The sequence below is a fragment of the Calidris pugnax genome, unplaced genomic scaffold (assembly GCF_001431845.1).
Source record: "Calidris pugnax isolate Ruff unplaced genomic scaffold, ASM143184v1 scaffold262, whole genome shotgun sequence".
Lineage (NCBI taxonomy): Eukaryota > Metazoa > Chordata > Aves > Charadriiformes > Scolopacidae > Calidris > Calidris pugnax.
The window spans coordinates 1,741,981-1,757,636 of NW_015091043.1; the positions used below are offsets into that span (position 1 = coordinate 1,741,981).

At 37.3% G+C, this 15,656-nt stretch overlaps 1 protein-coding gene across 1 annotated transcript in view; it reads left to right on the forward strand.

The window, feature by feature from the left end:
• The window catches only part of LOC106896411 (atrial natriuretic peptide receptor 2-like), a 153,760-nt gene that overhangs the window by 121,799 nt on the left and 16,305 nt on the right, over positions 1-15,656 (forward strand). Inside the window, exons 2-9 of the mRNA XM_014956393.1 lie at positions 1,073-1,169; positions 3,508-3,640; positions 5,755-5,890; positions 7,862-7,966; positions 8,573-8,675; positions 10,165-10,310; positions 12,480-12,552; positions 14,386-14,533. Coding sequence (XP_014811879.1) covers positions 1,073-1,169; positions 3,508-3,640; positions 5,755-5,890; positions 7,862-7,966; positions 8,573-8,675; positions 10,165-10,310; positions 12,480-12,552; positions 14,386-14,533 — 941 coding nt within the window. The remainder of the gene's footprint in view (positions 1-1,072; positions 1,170-3,507; positions 3,641-5,754; positions 5,891-7,861; positions 7,967-8,572; positions 8,676-10,164; positions 10,311-12,479; positions 12,553-14,385; positions 14,534-15,656) is intronic.

A 15,656-nucleotide genomic window follows, 5' to 3' on the forward strand; every position in this document is an offset into this window, starting at 1 on the left:
GCATGGTAGGGAGCATGAGAGCTGGCAAAACATCAGCCTTAGGGCTCCGAAGCCTCCTCAGTTTATTGGTAGGTAAACTACCTAAGATCTGCTTGCCAGAACTTATTCCCTGTGCATACGGAAAGAACTGTATATGGCTTATTGCAGTGAGACAGCTATTTATACCAGGCAATTGTTGAATGTTGTTTTAGTAATGTGGAAAACAAGAGTAATAGAAGACTATATTGAAAGAATCAGTTGTATAATTCTATCTTGTTCCATGATTGCTTTGATAAGTAACTGTATAATACTGTAGATAATTATCCTCAAGTAATATATAGAAAAATAATAGCAATGAATTTTCTATGAATAGAAACTCTTATCTTTTACTAGAAGTGGAATAAAACCAGGGTGCATTATCATAACATAGTCTGTTCTGTTTATATATACCCTAGAGTGTATATTTTATTACATGATTAATATATCTATTATAATGTATAATATATATACAGGGATAGTGTATATCCTGCCACTGTTGCAATTCAATCTTTATGCCATTAAGATGCTGTATTATACTTGTAACAGGCTTATGCAATCTTAACATTATGTATAATTATATATTTTAACATTCATATAATGAACAGTTGTATTGTGTTATTAAAGGTATAACAAAAAATGACTCATTCAAAGAGTTTAGGTGTAAAAGATTAACAGAAACCAAGCAGTTTGGAGCAGGACAGTGCCATTTTAATAGCAAAAACACTCTTTTAATCAAATGTCCCTTTGCGTATGATTTAGAACTCCCACTCTTCCTAGAGAAAACACTCTGCAAGAGAAGGATTAGCTAAGTCCTCTTATTGTTTCACACCTAATTTCAGGATAGATCAAAAGAATATACTGATCAAGTTTGTATACCCCTAGGAAGCTGTCATTTTTTCCTCCAGAAGGTGAAGAGAGCGAAATATGCCACACTATGTTTCTGCATTTGGGTTGATTTCATTAGAAGAAATATAAACTTTGGAGATGGAACTCATCCTTTCTCTTTTCCCTCTCTTTTTTCTATTCATATGCTTCTTTTTTTTTTTTCTGGCAGGTGGTATTAGTGGAGGGATGGCATGATTTAGATAACAAAGACTATGACTGCTGGCCCCTGGAAAAACCAGATGAGTATAACATGCTGGACTGTGGAGGTGAGTGAGCTCTAAAGCTGCTAGAGAAAAATCAGCTCTTGCTTGGGGAATAGTTACAAACCCAAAATTGAAGTACTCAGAATAATACCTAACTTTTGATGGAAAGCATCTGAATCAGTGACAACCTCTCTTTCTAGAGAAGTGGAAGAAAACAATGAAAAGATATTACAGAGCAATTATTTGTCCAATATTCATTGGTTCCAAGAGAAAAAGCAATAGAAACAGCTGAATCCCTTCCCCCAGAAAGAAACTGAAAACATTTCATTTCTCATTAGAGAACCAAATGCAACTTAATACAAACAAAGCAGGCAGAGGGCTCTGCATTGCAGCAAATTCCATTGAGTCATTACTGAAATTTTGTAGTGTCAATTCAAAAGTTGTCTGTGCTTAAACCCTGCAGCCAGTAAGCAAATTCACTGATTCTACACGTCATGCTTTTCCATCTTGCTCACAACTGTGCTCCATGAGAGCACAAAGATCTGAGGTCTTTACCCACTTATTCCACTCAGCTTTGAACAAGAATTTACATGATATTATTTACATAATATTTTTGAATGTTGGAAATTGATTGCTTGAGATTGAAAAATAATTAAAGAGCAACTGAAATATGGGAAATTTAATTTAAATTCAAGAAAAATATTTTATACTGTAAGGGTAATCAAACAGTAGAACAGGTTGCCCAGAAAAGTTGTGGCTTCTCCATCCATGGAGATTTTCAAAACCCGACTAGACAAAATCTAGAGCAACCTCCTTTAGGTGACTCTACCTTGAGCAAGGCAGGGTTGGATCAAATGATTTCCAGAGATGCCTTCCAGTTTCAACTATTCCATGATTTTGTGACTCTCTAACTGATAAATAACTGATGTAAAGGAATACTTTTGTTTATGTTGTAAAAGATAATACCAGAGACAATGTGTTTCAATAAGGTTTTTAGAAAAAACAAGAACACCTGGGAAACTAATACACTCCAGAAAGTATACTGCTGCGTCACACTCTGAGCTCAGAATTACAATTAAGTATTTTCCAGAGAGTTCTGTGTGAACAGTGAAATTCAAAGACTATCTAGATGATTGTCAACTAAGACTTTTATCCCTATATGAATTTACTATTGCTTTAACACTGAAACAACTATTTATTAGAACAGATGACTTTAAAGGCAAGTAGAAAGTAATTTAACTGAAATACATTCTGACCTTTTGCCTTCATTCTCTCACATTCTCTGAAGCTCAGCCCTCTCTTACCTTCTGGTGCAAATGACACTAGCTTTCTTTGTAAATCTTTGTGTTGCAGTTTCTCTCATGGTGTTAGCATTTATAATGAGTGTTTACTTCTCAAGGGAGATGTGAAAGCAAGAGGTTATTTTACAATTTGCTTCTTTATATTTGAAAGGGAATTATGTTTAGGGGAAAAAATAGCAGCTTCACTAACAATGCAATTGAAGAATACACTTGTAAAAACAACTCCAGAGTAATATGAGATTGTAACTGAACAACAACAAAAAAATTAGAACCACTTGAAATGCAGGTTTACCCTTCCTCTGCAGAAGGGATTTAAATTTTCCTGACAAACTGAGAGCTACACACTTTGATGATGTAAGTAATTTGATGTGACGTGAATTAAAACCTTCATCCAACAATATGGAAAGATATAGGTGAATGGAGTGGGAAGATTTTGATAGTGTTGTTTGAAAATAAGGATTAAAAACTTCTCCTACCTCTTATCATACTTCATTCCCAGGCTTAGAGCAGGTAATAAAGTGTCCTAGGGACAAAAGACATGACTGGGATAAATTATCTTTCCCAGTAAGAGTGTGGAAATGTCTGAGAAGCACTTCTTCCACTGTCCTCTGTGATATGGTTTTATAAAATGAGAAAGCTTTCTTAAATATATAATTATTTCTATATATAATTTATGTCTCATGAGGGTAAGGATTTTGACTGAATTTCATGTGTGCTAGAGTTTTTTGTTCTTCCATAATCAGGTGCACCTCAATGAAAGCCAAGAATGAAGAGCAATGTTTATTGTCTCATCAAAGAGGAAAGCAAATGTATCAGGACAAGCAGCACTGCATTATACTGGGCGTTTAGTTTAGATAAGATAACCAGATTTTTTTGTCATATTTCTCCAACTGCTTGATCTTTTCTCTGTGTGTCAGAATTGTTCACTTAGTGTGCATTTGTGATAACCTATACAGCCACTAAAATGGATGACTGGCTTGGGCTCGTTAAAAGGAATAGGAACAGTTGAAAATCACTACAGAGAAAGTTTTACATTTTTATGCATCTGTAAAGTAGAAAAGTATAGCATATATGTTGATCCATGTTTGTCTTGTTTCTAGGCCTGGAGATGGCGTGGGTACAAAGGCCTCCAGAAAAGGCTGTGAGTGGGGAATTCTTCAATGTGACCTATGCAGTTTTTGCTTCAGATGGCTTTTATCAATACGCAGTGCAAAATAAAATCCTTTCTCACAGGTATTACCTCCTATAGAAATGCTTTCATGGTCATAAATGTGTGAGGATTCTGTGTGTACATTTTCAGTAACATAACTGGAACACATACTCTGGGGCTCCTCACTAATCCCTTGTATCTCTTGAGGTCTCTTATAGCTCTGTTTCCCCAAGTATTTCCTCTGCAATGGCTTGTCTCTCAGAGCAGCCATCATGGCATGCTTGCCCGCATGGTCAAGGATAGACCATGTCATTCTGTATCTGCATTACTGTATCAGTGCAACTCTGAACATCAGTTCTTGCCTTCTCTACACAAGGAATTTACAAATCAAGTTTAAGCAGGAGCCATAAACTATCTGTGTCCTATACTTATAATCATACATGTGTTTGAAGCGCATGGCATGGATATGAAAAAGAGGCTGGCCCAACCCTGAATTCACTGAATTCAAGATGGACTTTTTATTCTGTGGGATTGAAATCAGTCCAAAAGCTTATATATCAGCTCAGAGACTGTGTTGGTATCTTTAAGTACAGAGTTTTTATGTGCATATCTCCAGATCACTAAAAGGCTAAAACACCCTAATTTTACATTTTTGTCTGTACATAGCAGTTCTCTATCCATATACAACAATGGGCTGCAGCTGCATTTCCCCACTTTCTGTGCTGGGTAGTGTAAGAGATGTTTATGGAAAAACCCTCATTTTCCGCTTCCAGTCTGAGTGTTCACATTGCAAAGTGCAGACTGTAAAAGCTGTTATCCAGAGAGGTTTTTTTCATATTGAAAGATGGCCTATAATCCATTTGCAGTGGATTAAAAAGAGAGAGATCTGTGCTGCACTTTTTCAAAAGGATTAAATTTACACCTCTTTTTAAGTAGAAGACTATCTGCTTGACTCCTAAGCTTACTGTGGCTGACCCAAATATGGTTGATGCTAGCAAGTCAACATATGGGTATCAGCATAATTGGATGAAGCCACGATGAAGCTAGAATGAAAAATAATACAGGATAAATTTTACAAAGCAGCCATAAAGACAAACATATAAGGGAATTATGCACCAATTGCCTAAGTATTTTTTTAAGTCCTAGAATGGGCTCGGAGGCCAGTAGATTTGAATATTTTATCTGTTTAGATGTCTTGGGGATTGACATATTTACTTATCTCAGGTTTCAAGTATGTCTATATCTTTGTAGATCTGGCCATGAGTACAATCTACGTCAGCCTGATCCCCTATGTTTTTATTTATTTCTTATAATGTAGTCTTTTCTGAAATCTACTCATTGCTGGCTAGTTCTTCTATCATAAAAAAAAAAACCTGAAAAATAAAGCCTGGTGTTCTGCTGTTGCTTTGAATACAGAGATCCATCAGAAGTGCAAAACATTTAAACTAAACCCTAGAACTTAGTCTGGCTATTTCTATTGAGTAAACCATGCTTGTGAAAAATTATTTTATTTTAAAGCTATGATAAACGACTGAAAGTGTAGCTGAGGAAAAAGTGGGAAAAATGTTTCATCACACATTTCCAGGAAACTACATTCATCTTTCAGGGACAAACTTTCAAAAGGTCCACCTTGTTTTGCAGAACAGTCTATTCATAAAGTCCAGGTTTTGCTTATTTTTTTTAGTTTGGGGAATTGTGTCTGATATTATTGTCCAATATTATTATTTTCCTCGGTTGTTTGGGTGGTGGAGCAAAGATTGGAGCTGAATGATATGTACAAATCACATGCTTGGATGAAGGTAGGCAATTGAAAACACTGAGAATGAAAGTAGCCAGGCACGCGTATTTCTGGTAGTGGGAGTAATGGTATCTTCTTCTGTGCCAGATGTCGTGGTGCCAAGTAATCCCATCTGGTCATGGAGTCAGTCTGGGGAGAGAGGTGGACACTGGTACCTGCTTGCGGCATGGTATCTGTCAGAAGTCCCTACCACGTGGCAGTAGATGGTGGGCTGGCTGACAGCAGTCTTCATTGCTCTAGGACTGCTTCAACCAGAAGCAAAACAAAAGAGAAGGAAATAGTGTAACAGTATTTATTTCACTGTGTATGTTTTTGCAGCTCTGTTTTTTCCATGCAGGATAAAGAACAGGTTCTCATGTACTTGTTGCAATTTTGGGGAATGAGGAATGACTATAAAAGTTTCTCTTCTAGCAATGCTACTGCTGCAAAGGAATTCTGTGAGGACCATGAGTGCCCCACCAGCTGGAAAGATGCAAATGGAGAGAACTGCTGTGTCCACCATGCCAACATTCATTCCTGTCCTTTGGCCTTCATGGTTAGTGTTACAGGGCAGCATCAGGTGCTCCATTCTTGCTACTGGATGAGAATCTTTGTAATAACAAGGTTCAAGTTTATAAAGTCTTTCAGGGATTACAATTAGGCCACATCTGTAGTTCACTAAAACCACTGCGGGGATGTCTGTCAGTTTTAGAATTTTTACACTGGATGCTGAGGCTGCAAAGCAAATGGCTGGATTTTTAGACAAGGCAACATACAGAATCTCTCATTATGTTTAGTGGGGGCAATTTAATCTCTTGGAGATTGCTTGGCTCAGGTCTCTGTACAGTCAATAGGGAAAGAAAGACAGACCACTTCATTCTAAAGCAAGCAGGGTGAATTGTGAGTTGGAGGTGTTACTGTTTCTGCAGCTTATAGAGGGGCCCTGAGTGATTTGCTTGAATTACTGAAGTTGAGTGGGGTGGGTATCACTGGGCGTGACTTGTAGAACTGAAGCCTGTATACACATGTCCTGAGATGGAATGATTTTTCTGTATTAGATCAGAGCAAAAAAAGGAATCCAAATTCAAGATAACAAATTTGGTCATGCAATGTGAGCAGACCATTCTTATCTGCGCCGCTCATTGTAAGAGACTGTCCCTCTTCAAATGAATATTTAAAATTTTGATTCTAACAATGCAATTTGGGACTTTTTTTTTTTTCATTTTTTTATTTTTCTGACTGTAAGGTAAGCTTTACCCTACATAACAACCTTCATGCAGTTCCCAGTCTTTCTTGTTGATCTCCGTTCTGGCAACCTGACACGTTCTGCATGATCAAAGATGGTGTAATAAGAAACCTAGTCCTCACGTCCTGTGGCTATTTCATGTTCCCTTCTGTGTGAAGGCTTAATGTCTCCACAAGATCTCTAGCTTATTTCTTGGCAGTCCCTTCTTAAGGAGCTTTCTTATTAATGACTCCCTGGGGAGCTTAGCAGATACCAGGACTTTGGTTTAAAAGAGGAATCCTTGCTGGAATCACCGCATCAAGGCTTTTTTCTATAACTATAATAATGAACTTCAACATCCCACCACTGTGGTAATCTCTCCATTATTTCTTAATTTCACAATTAGTTCTGCGTGGAATTAAGGTGTGGAAAAGGTGAAAGCATGTAGGCAACATGCATCATCTGGCTGCCTTGTAATGCTGTAAATATTTCCGTTCCTACTTAGAAGAAGTCTAAGGAGGTTGGCTGTCAGACAGCAAGAAGGCCATGAGTAACATTGAATAAGAATGAAGAGACACTTCAATGTGAGCTTTTTCCATAATTCAAGAGGTTTTGTTGGTTTGATTTTTTTTTTTTTTTTCAGTTTCATGATTTCTAAAATATTTTACCTTGGTTACCATGAACTCTATTTCTTTTGATTTTGTCTATGTCTTACAGTGCATTGAAAGAAGTGCCTAAAGAAATATCTGGAGTTAGGAGACAGACTTAATCCTTTCAAACAATCAAAAAAAAAAAAAAGCAAGACCTTCTAATAGCCAAAATAATCCTCTATGGTTGCAGTTGCTGGGAGGTTTACATCTTAACAGCTTTATTGAGAAATGCTTTGCAAACAGGCACAGAAAAGGTGCCTGCCGCCTTCATTAAGGAAAAAAAAAAAAAGTAATATCAAAAATGAAACTGCAATAAAACCCTTTGGGAAAAATAGTAAAAGTGGGATATGATTCTGTTTCTGGTTTGAATACAGCAAATCCTGAAACAGTGTATTACCTTCATAGAATTACTGCTGTTAAAATTTGAATTACATTTTTGCTCAGTATAAGTACAATCACTTCTCTCTTATTTTGTCATTTATCTTATCACAGAACAGTGTTGCTTGTTCTTTGGTATTTTTATTTATTTGATTATAAAATATCACTTTATTTTCTGTTTGAGAATACAAGTAATTTTTAGAAAGTAAAAAAGGAGGAGTTAGAATTTTCACTGTGTCATGGTTTACTGACATAATCAGTATGTCTGTTAAAGGGGAGAGGAGGAATATGTGGTCCATGGATCCCAGATGATGGCCAGATATTTACTCACACTTTGTCTACAGCTGGCAAAATGAGCCAAAGAAACTGGACTGCCAAGGTAAGGGATATTTATTGCCTACAGGATTTTACTTTGTTTGCTCTCTTCAGGGCTTACTCGCTAGTAGTTTAGTACAGGTTAGGTACATGTTGCCCATCTAATTCATTTGTCAATGTTATGTCTGTAAGTGATGCATATGAGTAACATCAGTTCCCAACTGACTTGACTTGGAAGTAACAGCTTTTCCCACTGCTACTCCATCGGCAGTTAGTACAAGGAATGGGGATGGGAGGGAATAAAATAGCATAATCTGTCAATTTAAGGCCTACACTAACAATATATTGCGCTACTGACTGGAATGTGTTGTAGGCTGTGTATGGTCATTAGGGGACTTCTACCTAGCAGAAGGGAAGCACATGGCAGAATGCTTGGTCTGCTTGGTGAAAAGAACACACAGCAGGAAGGAAATGAGACCTGCCTTTTGCACAAGGGTTGTGTACCCTGCTTCTGTTTGTCTCCCCAGTCAAGGACACACATCCTTCCCAATTCTGAAAAAATGCATGCCTTCTTTCACCAGACACCACAATTGGACAATTGTTGTTGTGATACCCAACTGCATGCAAAGTGAAGTTTTGATGCTTGCTGCTTTGTTCACTTATTTGGCAGGTTGTTTTGGTTCACGTGGGTGTGACTTCTCTCATTGCACACATCAGAGTTGGGAGAATGCAAGTTGCTCTGGAAGCAAAAACCACAGTCCTTCCTGCAGTAGGTATGATAAAAAATGAAGACGTGAGTGAATTACTTACGGACTGTAAAACTCAATGCTTTCATCATTCATGCATGGATACCAGGAGCATGAAAAAGTGTTTGAGCTTGTAAGATGTGTATCAATCTAGAACAGTAGGAAGTCACTCTCTAAAACAGGTAAAGTCAAATACCATAACCAATGGTGTCAAGTGCTACAAGGCTTGTCTGCAGTTGATGGGGAAGTGAAAATGTTCTTCCAGCTAACATGTTGTGAGGATCTGGGCGCTCTTCACCTGAAGGGGAGCAGACTTGCAATAAGCACATTGGATAGTTAGAAATCCATCTTGCTTCCTTTGTTCACATTAGAATTCAGTTGCTCCCAAAGGCATCAGTCTTTTCATTCACTTTAGTATAGCTGTATGCAGGGAAGCAGAAATAACGGTAACAATTCTCTTAGGAATGTAAAATTTAAAAAGTAGACTTTATTTAATAAATTAAGCACACAATCTGAAGAAGAATATTGGGTAAAATACGTTATCACAGTTGACTTGTTAGCTTCTGGAAGTTTAAGAATATATTTCCTGATGTCATGAAAAAAAAAACCACAAAAAACCAAAAACCACAAAACAACCAAAACCAACCAAAGAACTCCAATATGGATGGAAGTATTTAGCTACAGAATTTGCTATTCATTTCAAGACAGCTCTAGCTGAGTTTTCCAGGAAACTTAAAATTTGTCAGAAAAGAAATTTTAAAAGTGCAGCTCTACCCCTGAGGCAGAAAGTGACTTCTGTGATTATCCTGGTATTATACTGGAGTCAAATGGACTGAGGGGGAATTAATACTGAGCAGTGGATTTTGTTTTGTTGAGGCTTTTTTTAAAAAAAAATATGATACATAGTAACAGAATAATACCTTCAGCTTGTCTCAGAAGGCTGAAGTACAGCATGATATTAGTTTAGTCATAAAGGAAAAATTGAAACACCATTCAGGACATGCGAGGAGGAGTTTTGTCCTTCAGGGCTTTTGTTTCAAATCACGTCTGATTTTCCTGGTGATTTTCCTAACACCTTGGAGAAAAAGAAATCCTTGCAGTAAGGTTTGCAAGGTTTCATTCTGCAATACCCATTGTCTTCTACTGCTGCCAAGGAAGGGTGACCAGCTTCTGGGGATCTCAAGGACTGGATTAAGCCCTGCCTTGAGGAATTTTAAGTCTCAGAAAAAAACAGATGGACCACGAGAAACAGAGTAGTGATGGACTGATTTATACACAAAGCATGTCAAAGGCTCTGATGTCCTTAGCAATCTGATCTGATCAAAGAGATTCTGTACCACTTTAAAAATTCAGATTATTCTTTCAGCTGCTGGGGTGCTATCTCTGGATTTTTTGTCATTTATTCTCTCTGATACTCTGAGGTTTCCCAGCTACAGAACCATATGTTTAAATCTGAATACAGTCTTGTGGATGGATGAAACAAAATATTCTGATTTGTATTTCATTTTCTATTCAGTCTGTGGAGATGGCCTTTGTGAGGAAGAAGAAGGCTGCTCTATCTGCCCGGCGGATTGTGGGGAGTGCCCACTGTCTGCTGATGCTAGGATAGCAATTGCCTTACCAATATGTTTAGTCTGCACTGGCTTCATTTTGACAATTATAGTAAGTATCCTTTCTCTCCTCTTCTATTTCCTTTCTCTTCCATGATTTGGTTAGTTAGAGTGGAGCTCTTTCTTATTAGTGGGGTAGGTTTTCTTCTGCGTCCAGAACCTGTGTGCTGTGGAAGAAAGCAGAAGGAAGAGAAACAACCTGTTGGGCTTTTTCATGAGGGGAACCTCATTAGACTAGGAATTTTCATCCTGTAAGAGAGGAGTGAAGAGGAGTGTAACAGAGGGATGGATATCTACTGGGGAAGGAAGAAGAGGTATTTCACAACATGGGAACTAAGGGGTGCAAGTGAAGTGAGAGTACTTTTCACTCAGAATAAAACTCTGTTATGAAATTTACTGCTTCAAAACCCTATGGAGGTCAGAAATATATATGAATTCAAAAACAAATTAGGTAAATTCATAAAGGGATTAGCTCCACCAGAGACCATTAAATCTCAGAGTCCAAATACAATTTACAGGGGAAAACATTCAACTTGGGATATTCTCAAAAGAAATAATGAGAAGAGGATCTTTCTTTTTTTTCTGCTTTGGTTTTTTTGTTTGTTTGTTTGTTGGTTTTGTTGTTGTTTTTGGTGTTTTTTATTTATAGGCTCATTTTCTTTGCGTAACTGAACCAGTTTACTTCAGTTCAAAGTGACTAATTTTGCATAGTAGTTATCCCTTATTATAACAGACTCATGAAGGAAAAACAAAAAGGGAATGAAGAGAGAGGAGTGTATGAATATATAAGTAGTTTTGGATACCTTTGAATGAAAATATCTTTATAAAGCAGAAACAGCATACTACTATGGCTTATGACTTCACAGTGCTTCTGGCAAAGAGGATCTACATTCCTTATGTGTCTCCATCTTGAGAAAAAAAAAACATTTCTGAATTTTATAACAAGGATTTAGCAAGTGAATACGGCAGCTGTAGAATCATTATATTTACTATGTAGATAACAGATCATTTGTTTGTGGTTTGGCCTATAAATCCTATAAGTCAATAGCCTCCTCTTTTTCTCAGGGTTTCCTTCACTTTTTATCTTGTACTGCAGTGAGCATCTGAGGTAGGCAAGTGCACTGAAATGGAATGGGCAGGAGAGGGCTGATGACCCACCAAATTAGGTACTACAGGGGGCCTGAATCACAATTCTATTTTTTCTCGATTCTGTGCCTCTCTGCTTGGCTTTGTGAGCTAGGAAGGGAAGCACTGTTGAAAACTAATTGAGCATTTTACAAACGTGTTTACAGTAACTATGCTGTAAAACCATATGATCTAATAGAAATGTATATTTGGACAAATGAGAAGTTCAGACAGTTTGAAACAATTGGAATTTTAGAAAGACCAATGGAGTTTCTTGGTCTTGCATAGGTTTATGTAAATGTCTGGTAGCAAAATTTGCCTATTATTTCTGCTATTTTTCTGTAGGTTTTAAGATTTATTATTTTCTTCTTGCATTTCTTTACACTCATTCCTGCTATCTTCTGCAGTAACATCTTTTTTATTTAGATGATAAGTAAACAAGATAAGGAAAAATTCTTTTAACCAGTTCAGTAATTAATCTAGTGCCTTCTTTAATCATTCAAGCAGAGGTGAGGATTCCTTTGGTATCAGCATCTGTAGCAAGCCTAGTGGTCACTTCTAGCTAATACATCTTTGTTTGGTCGTACCTTTGCAAGATAAAATGTAGATGTCTTTTCCCAGAAATTGTTTGAAATAAATGGGATGACTTAATTTTGGTTCCGTGAGCTCTATATTTGTCATAAATTTCTACCAAAATATTGACACAATCTCCACACGATGTTCCTTGAGTAGTATCTGGGCTTTTGTTACCTGTTTCAATGAATGCATCATTCCTAATATTAAAATCCACACTACAGAAAATGGTATAATGACAGTAAAATGCTGCTTGGGTTTTACATTTTGGTATTGACTGCAGCTATAACCGCTGTATAATTTAATCTGCTGGCATTTAGGGCACTTACCAGATGCTGTTTTCTTCTAAGACTGTTATTAATACTCTTGGTTATATTGTTACTCAAAATATATGTCAGATGCTTAAACATCAGATTTTGTTTGGATACTGACAAACTTTCATATTTGAAAAAAATAATCTCTAGTTTAATTATTTCAAAGTCAGTAAGGCTACATCAGGAATTAATTTGATTTATTTTTGTAGTGGTTTCAATATCAGAAACAAAAGATGTTTTGGGATGAAAGCTGGATTATAGACTTCACCTGCATCAAACAAGGTTAGTAACTTGTGATTTTGATAATATGATCAGTTTCTTAATAATTTTGATACATAATCTCAATCAAAAGTACATCTTCATGCTTTAAGGGTCTTACAAAAGGTGAACCAATTTGTGAAAGACATGTCCAAAGTTTAATTTCTATAATATCTATCAGCTGATCACTGATATTTTTGTTTATTGAAACTTTAGGTGTCAAAATAATTTTAAATAGGTTCCTCTTTTTTTTTTTTTTTAATGGTGATTTGTCAGCTGATAGGTCTGTGCTGATGTACACTCTCACTTCCTGTTGCTGTGAGGAATTGCTCAAAAGATGTCTGCTTTACCTGTGTCTTGTAATTTTGTTGCTAGTAGAAGTGCCAAGCATTCTTGTGTTAATATACAGTAGAGATGCTTTCTGTTCTGGACTCGAACATTAATTTCTGTGTAGTTTTGATATGGTATCCTCATTGTTGTAAAGAGATGTTGTCTTAGAAATTAGTTAATTTAATTAATTAAGCATAAACTAAACTGAATTTCAATCCAGATAAGTGAAAAAAGTAATGGAACACTCAAGGAGAAGTGTTGTTCAATATTGCAGAAAGGAACACAAGCAAATTTTCAGCTGATAATTAATTAGAAGAGGTCATAAACACCACATGGGAGGAGAAAAATAGAAAGAGACTGAAGGGAATTAGAAGCATGATCAAAAATTAACACATGAGAAATTAATTTGGAAAATCCAAGATGAAAGATAGTTTTCTTGGAGAGGAACCTGCAAAGAAACAATACTGTCTAAGACCTAGGAGTGATAATTAACAACTTAAGAGTAATGAAGATTGATAGTATGATGAGATTTGGAAACAGACATTATGTCTCCTCTGGACAGAGCTGTCCAGAGATACCCATAGTAGCCTGAAATGTACAGTTGTCTAAATGGAAATATATCAGCAGTTCTGTACCCAGGGCATGTAGCCTGAACTGTGAGAAATTAGCTTTATTTATTCAAGATAAGTCATTTTCTGGAGCATTGCACCATATACACACACACAGAGGCTGTTACTCTCAAAGCTTTCTGAGGGATCTCATTCTATGATTCTATGATTTGCGGGTGAAATGCTGTAGAAAGACTCCAAATGTCAGCGCAATTTTGTACTGCATATGGATAATACTATGGTGAGGGAACATGGCAGTCCTGATGCAAGGTGAGATGCTGAACTTCCTCAGCAACACTTCATTGGATACTGATACCGGGGAGAGCTAAGAGGTTTCAGCAATGTTGAGGCTAATTGGCTAAATCTGGGTTCTAATTGGTGATGGTGAAATTATATATAATCAATTAAAATTGTTTTGAAATCCATTTTCTTACCTTGAGCTGGTCAACAGAGATTTAAAAAAATACGATTGAGATCGCTGATTTTTTTTTCATCTGACTGTATTGTTGCTCTTCTCTGGCTTTCCTCTGGTGTCAGAATCACTTCCCACATCCCTGTACTTTACCGTCTTCTCGGAGCTCCAAATAGACTTGTTAAAATATGGCACAGGGCTTGCTCTGCTTCCCTGGGTTCTGTCCTCAGCAGCTGACTTGCGGCAAGGGCTAATCAGAGAAATGAAACTTGCATCAAATCCTGAGGGTTAATGTGAAAGATGTCTGGCAGTGAATCAGCTCTGGAACTTTTTTACTCTTTATGCAGCAGTCACATTCCAAGCAATGGCTTTCTGTCTTAATGGTTAGTAAGACCAGCTGAGATGCAAAGACTTGGAGAATTCCCTGTATTTCTCTGCCTCTGGAGTCTCCACCTTTGCAATTATATGCATCTTCAGGTGCCTTTTCTCACCCTGCATCCTGTTTAGATCGCGTGGTACGGACAGCAACAGGAAGCATGATGAGTGCTGCCCCAGCCCCCAGCGACTCCAATGCCAGCTGTATCACTGCGCTGAGCTCCTGCACAGCTACTGCTAATGTCTCCAGGAAACAGTACTTCACCCAGACTGGGAGATAGTAAGTCAATGTATTACTCATTTACTGCACTACCTACTATACTACAGTTTCACCTTGCTTTCTGATTCTTGCCACTTTGCTGTCAATAGGTCACACAAAAGCTCGCGTTTCTCGTTAGGCCAAATCCAGGAAGTTAATATCATCATCTGACTTCTGTACCATATACTGGCTGTGGAATATCTTATATTCCAGGCTTCTGTTTTGGCTATCATTTCCCCTTTACTCCTGGGGACTTGTTAAAAGGATGTGGCTGCATAATGTGTCTTGCATCTGTAAATGAATGGCTGTTACCATTCAAATACGTTTGGAACCAGGGCTTTTATGCAGCATTTTTGCAAACCGTAGGCAGTGCATAGTTCTTTGCACTAAAGAACAGCCTCCTATACAGTAGCACACTAGAAATCTTGTCCTGAAACCAGCTGATGTTACTGAAGATACAGACCATTTCACCTGTGGATCACATTATGAAGGTGCGCATCATAATAACTATATGGGCAAAGAGTATAGCCATATCCTGCTATCCAAAAAAATTTTTTTCCATAAAAATAATATAATTACAGGTGGAACATTTGCAAAGATGGAAGTAATACCTACCGTTTGAATGCACAGCACAGGATCTGTACCTTGCAGGACTGAGGAGCTTACTTGGCATCATTGGTGGGGAGCAGCTGCCTTTTCAGCATAGATCACTATTGTGGAAAATGACATCCATTTCCTTGATAAGACACTGTGTCCAGCATAGATCTTTTACAGTGAGCATTTTTGCTGCTTCTTTCTGAATAACGACATTTTGATGATCATAATTTTCCTAAGATGAATCAAGGTCAAACACATTAATTAAGGGTGAGAAGATGTAAGACTGGAGCATTCAGTCTCATTGGTGATGCACCTGTATCTGCTACACCACAGACACTGTACTCTGTATTTATACTCTTGCATATATCTTCACTGAACTCCTTTATTCTTCCAAGGAAAATTGCTTTGCTGTCTATCAAATTCAGCCACTTCACTGCTGAGAAAACTTCATCCCATGAGAACAGAAGGATATTAAGTACCAGTGGTAGATCTCCAAAACAGCAGACAGAAGCAATGGATAGCAGCAATTTTGCTGTGTATGTTTCCC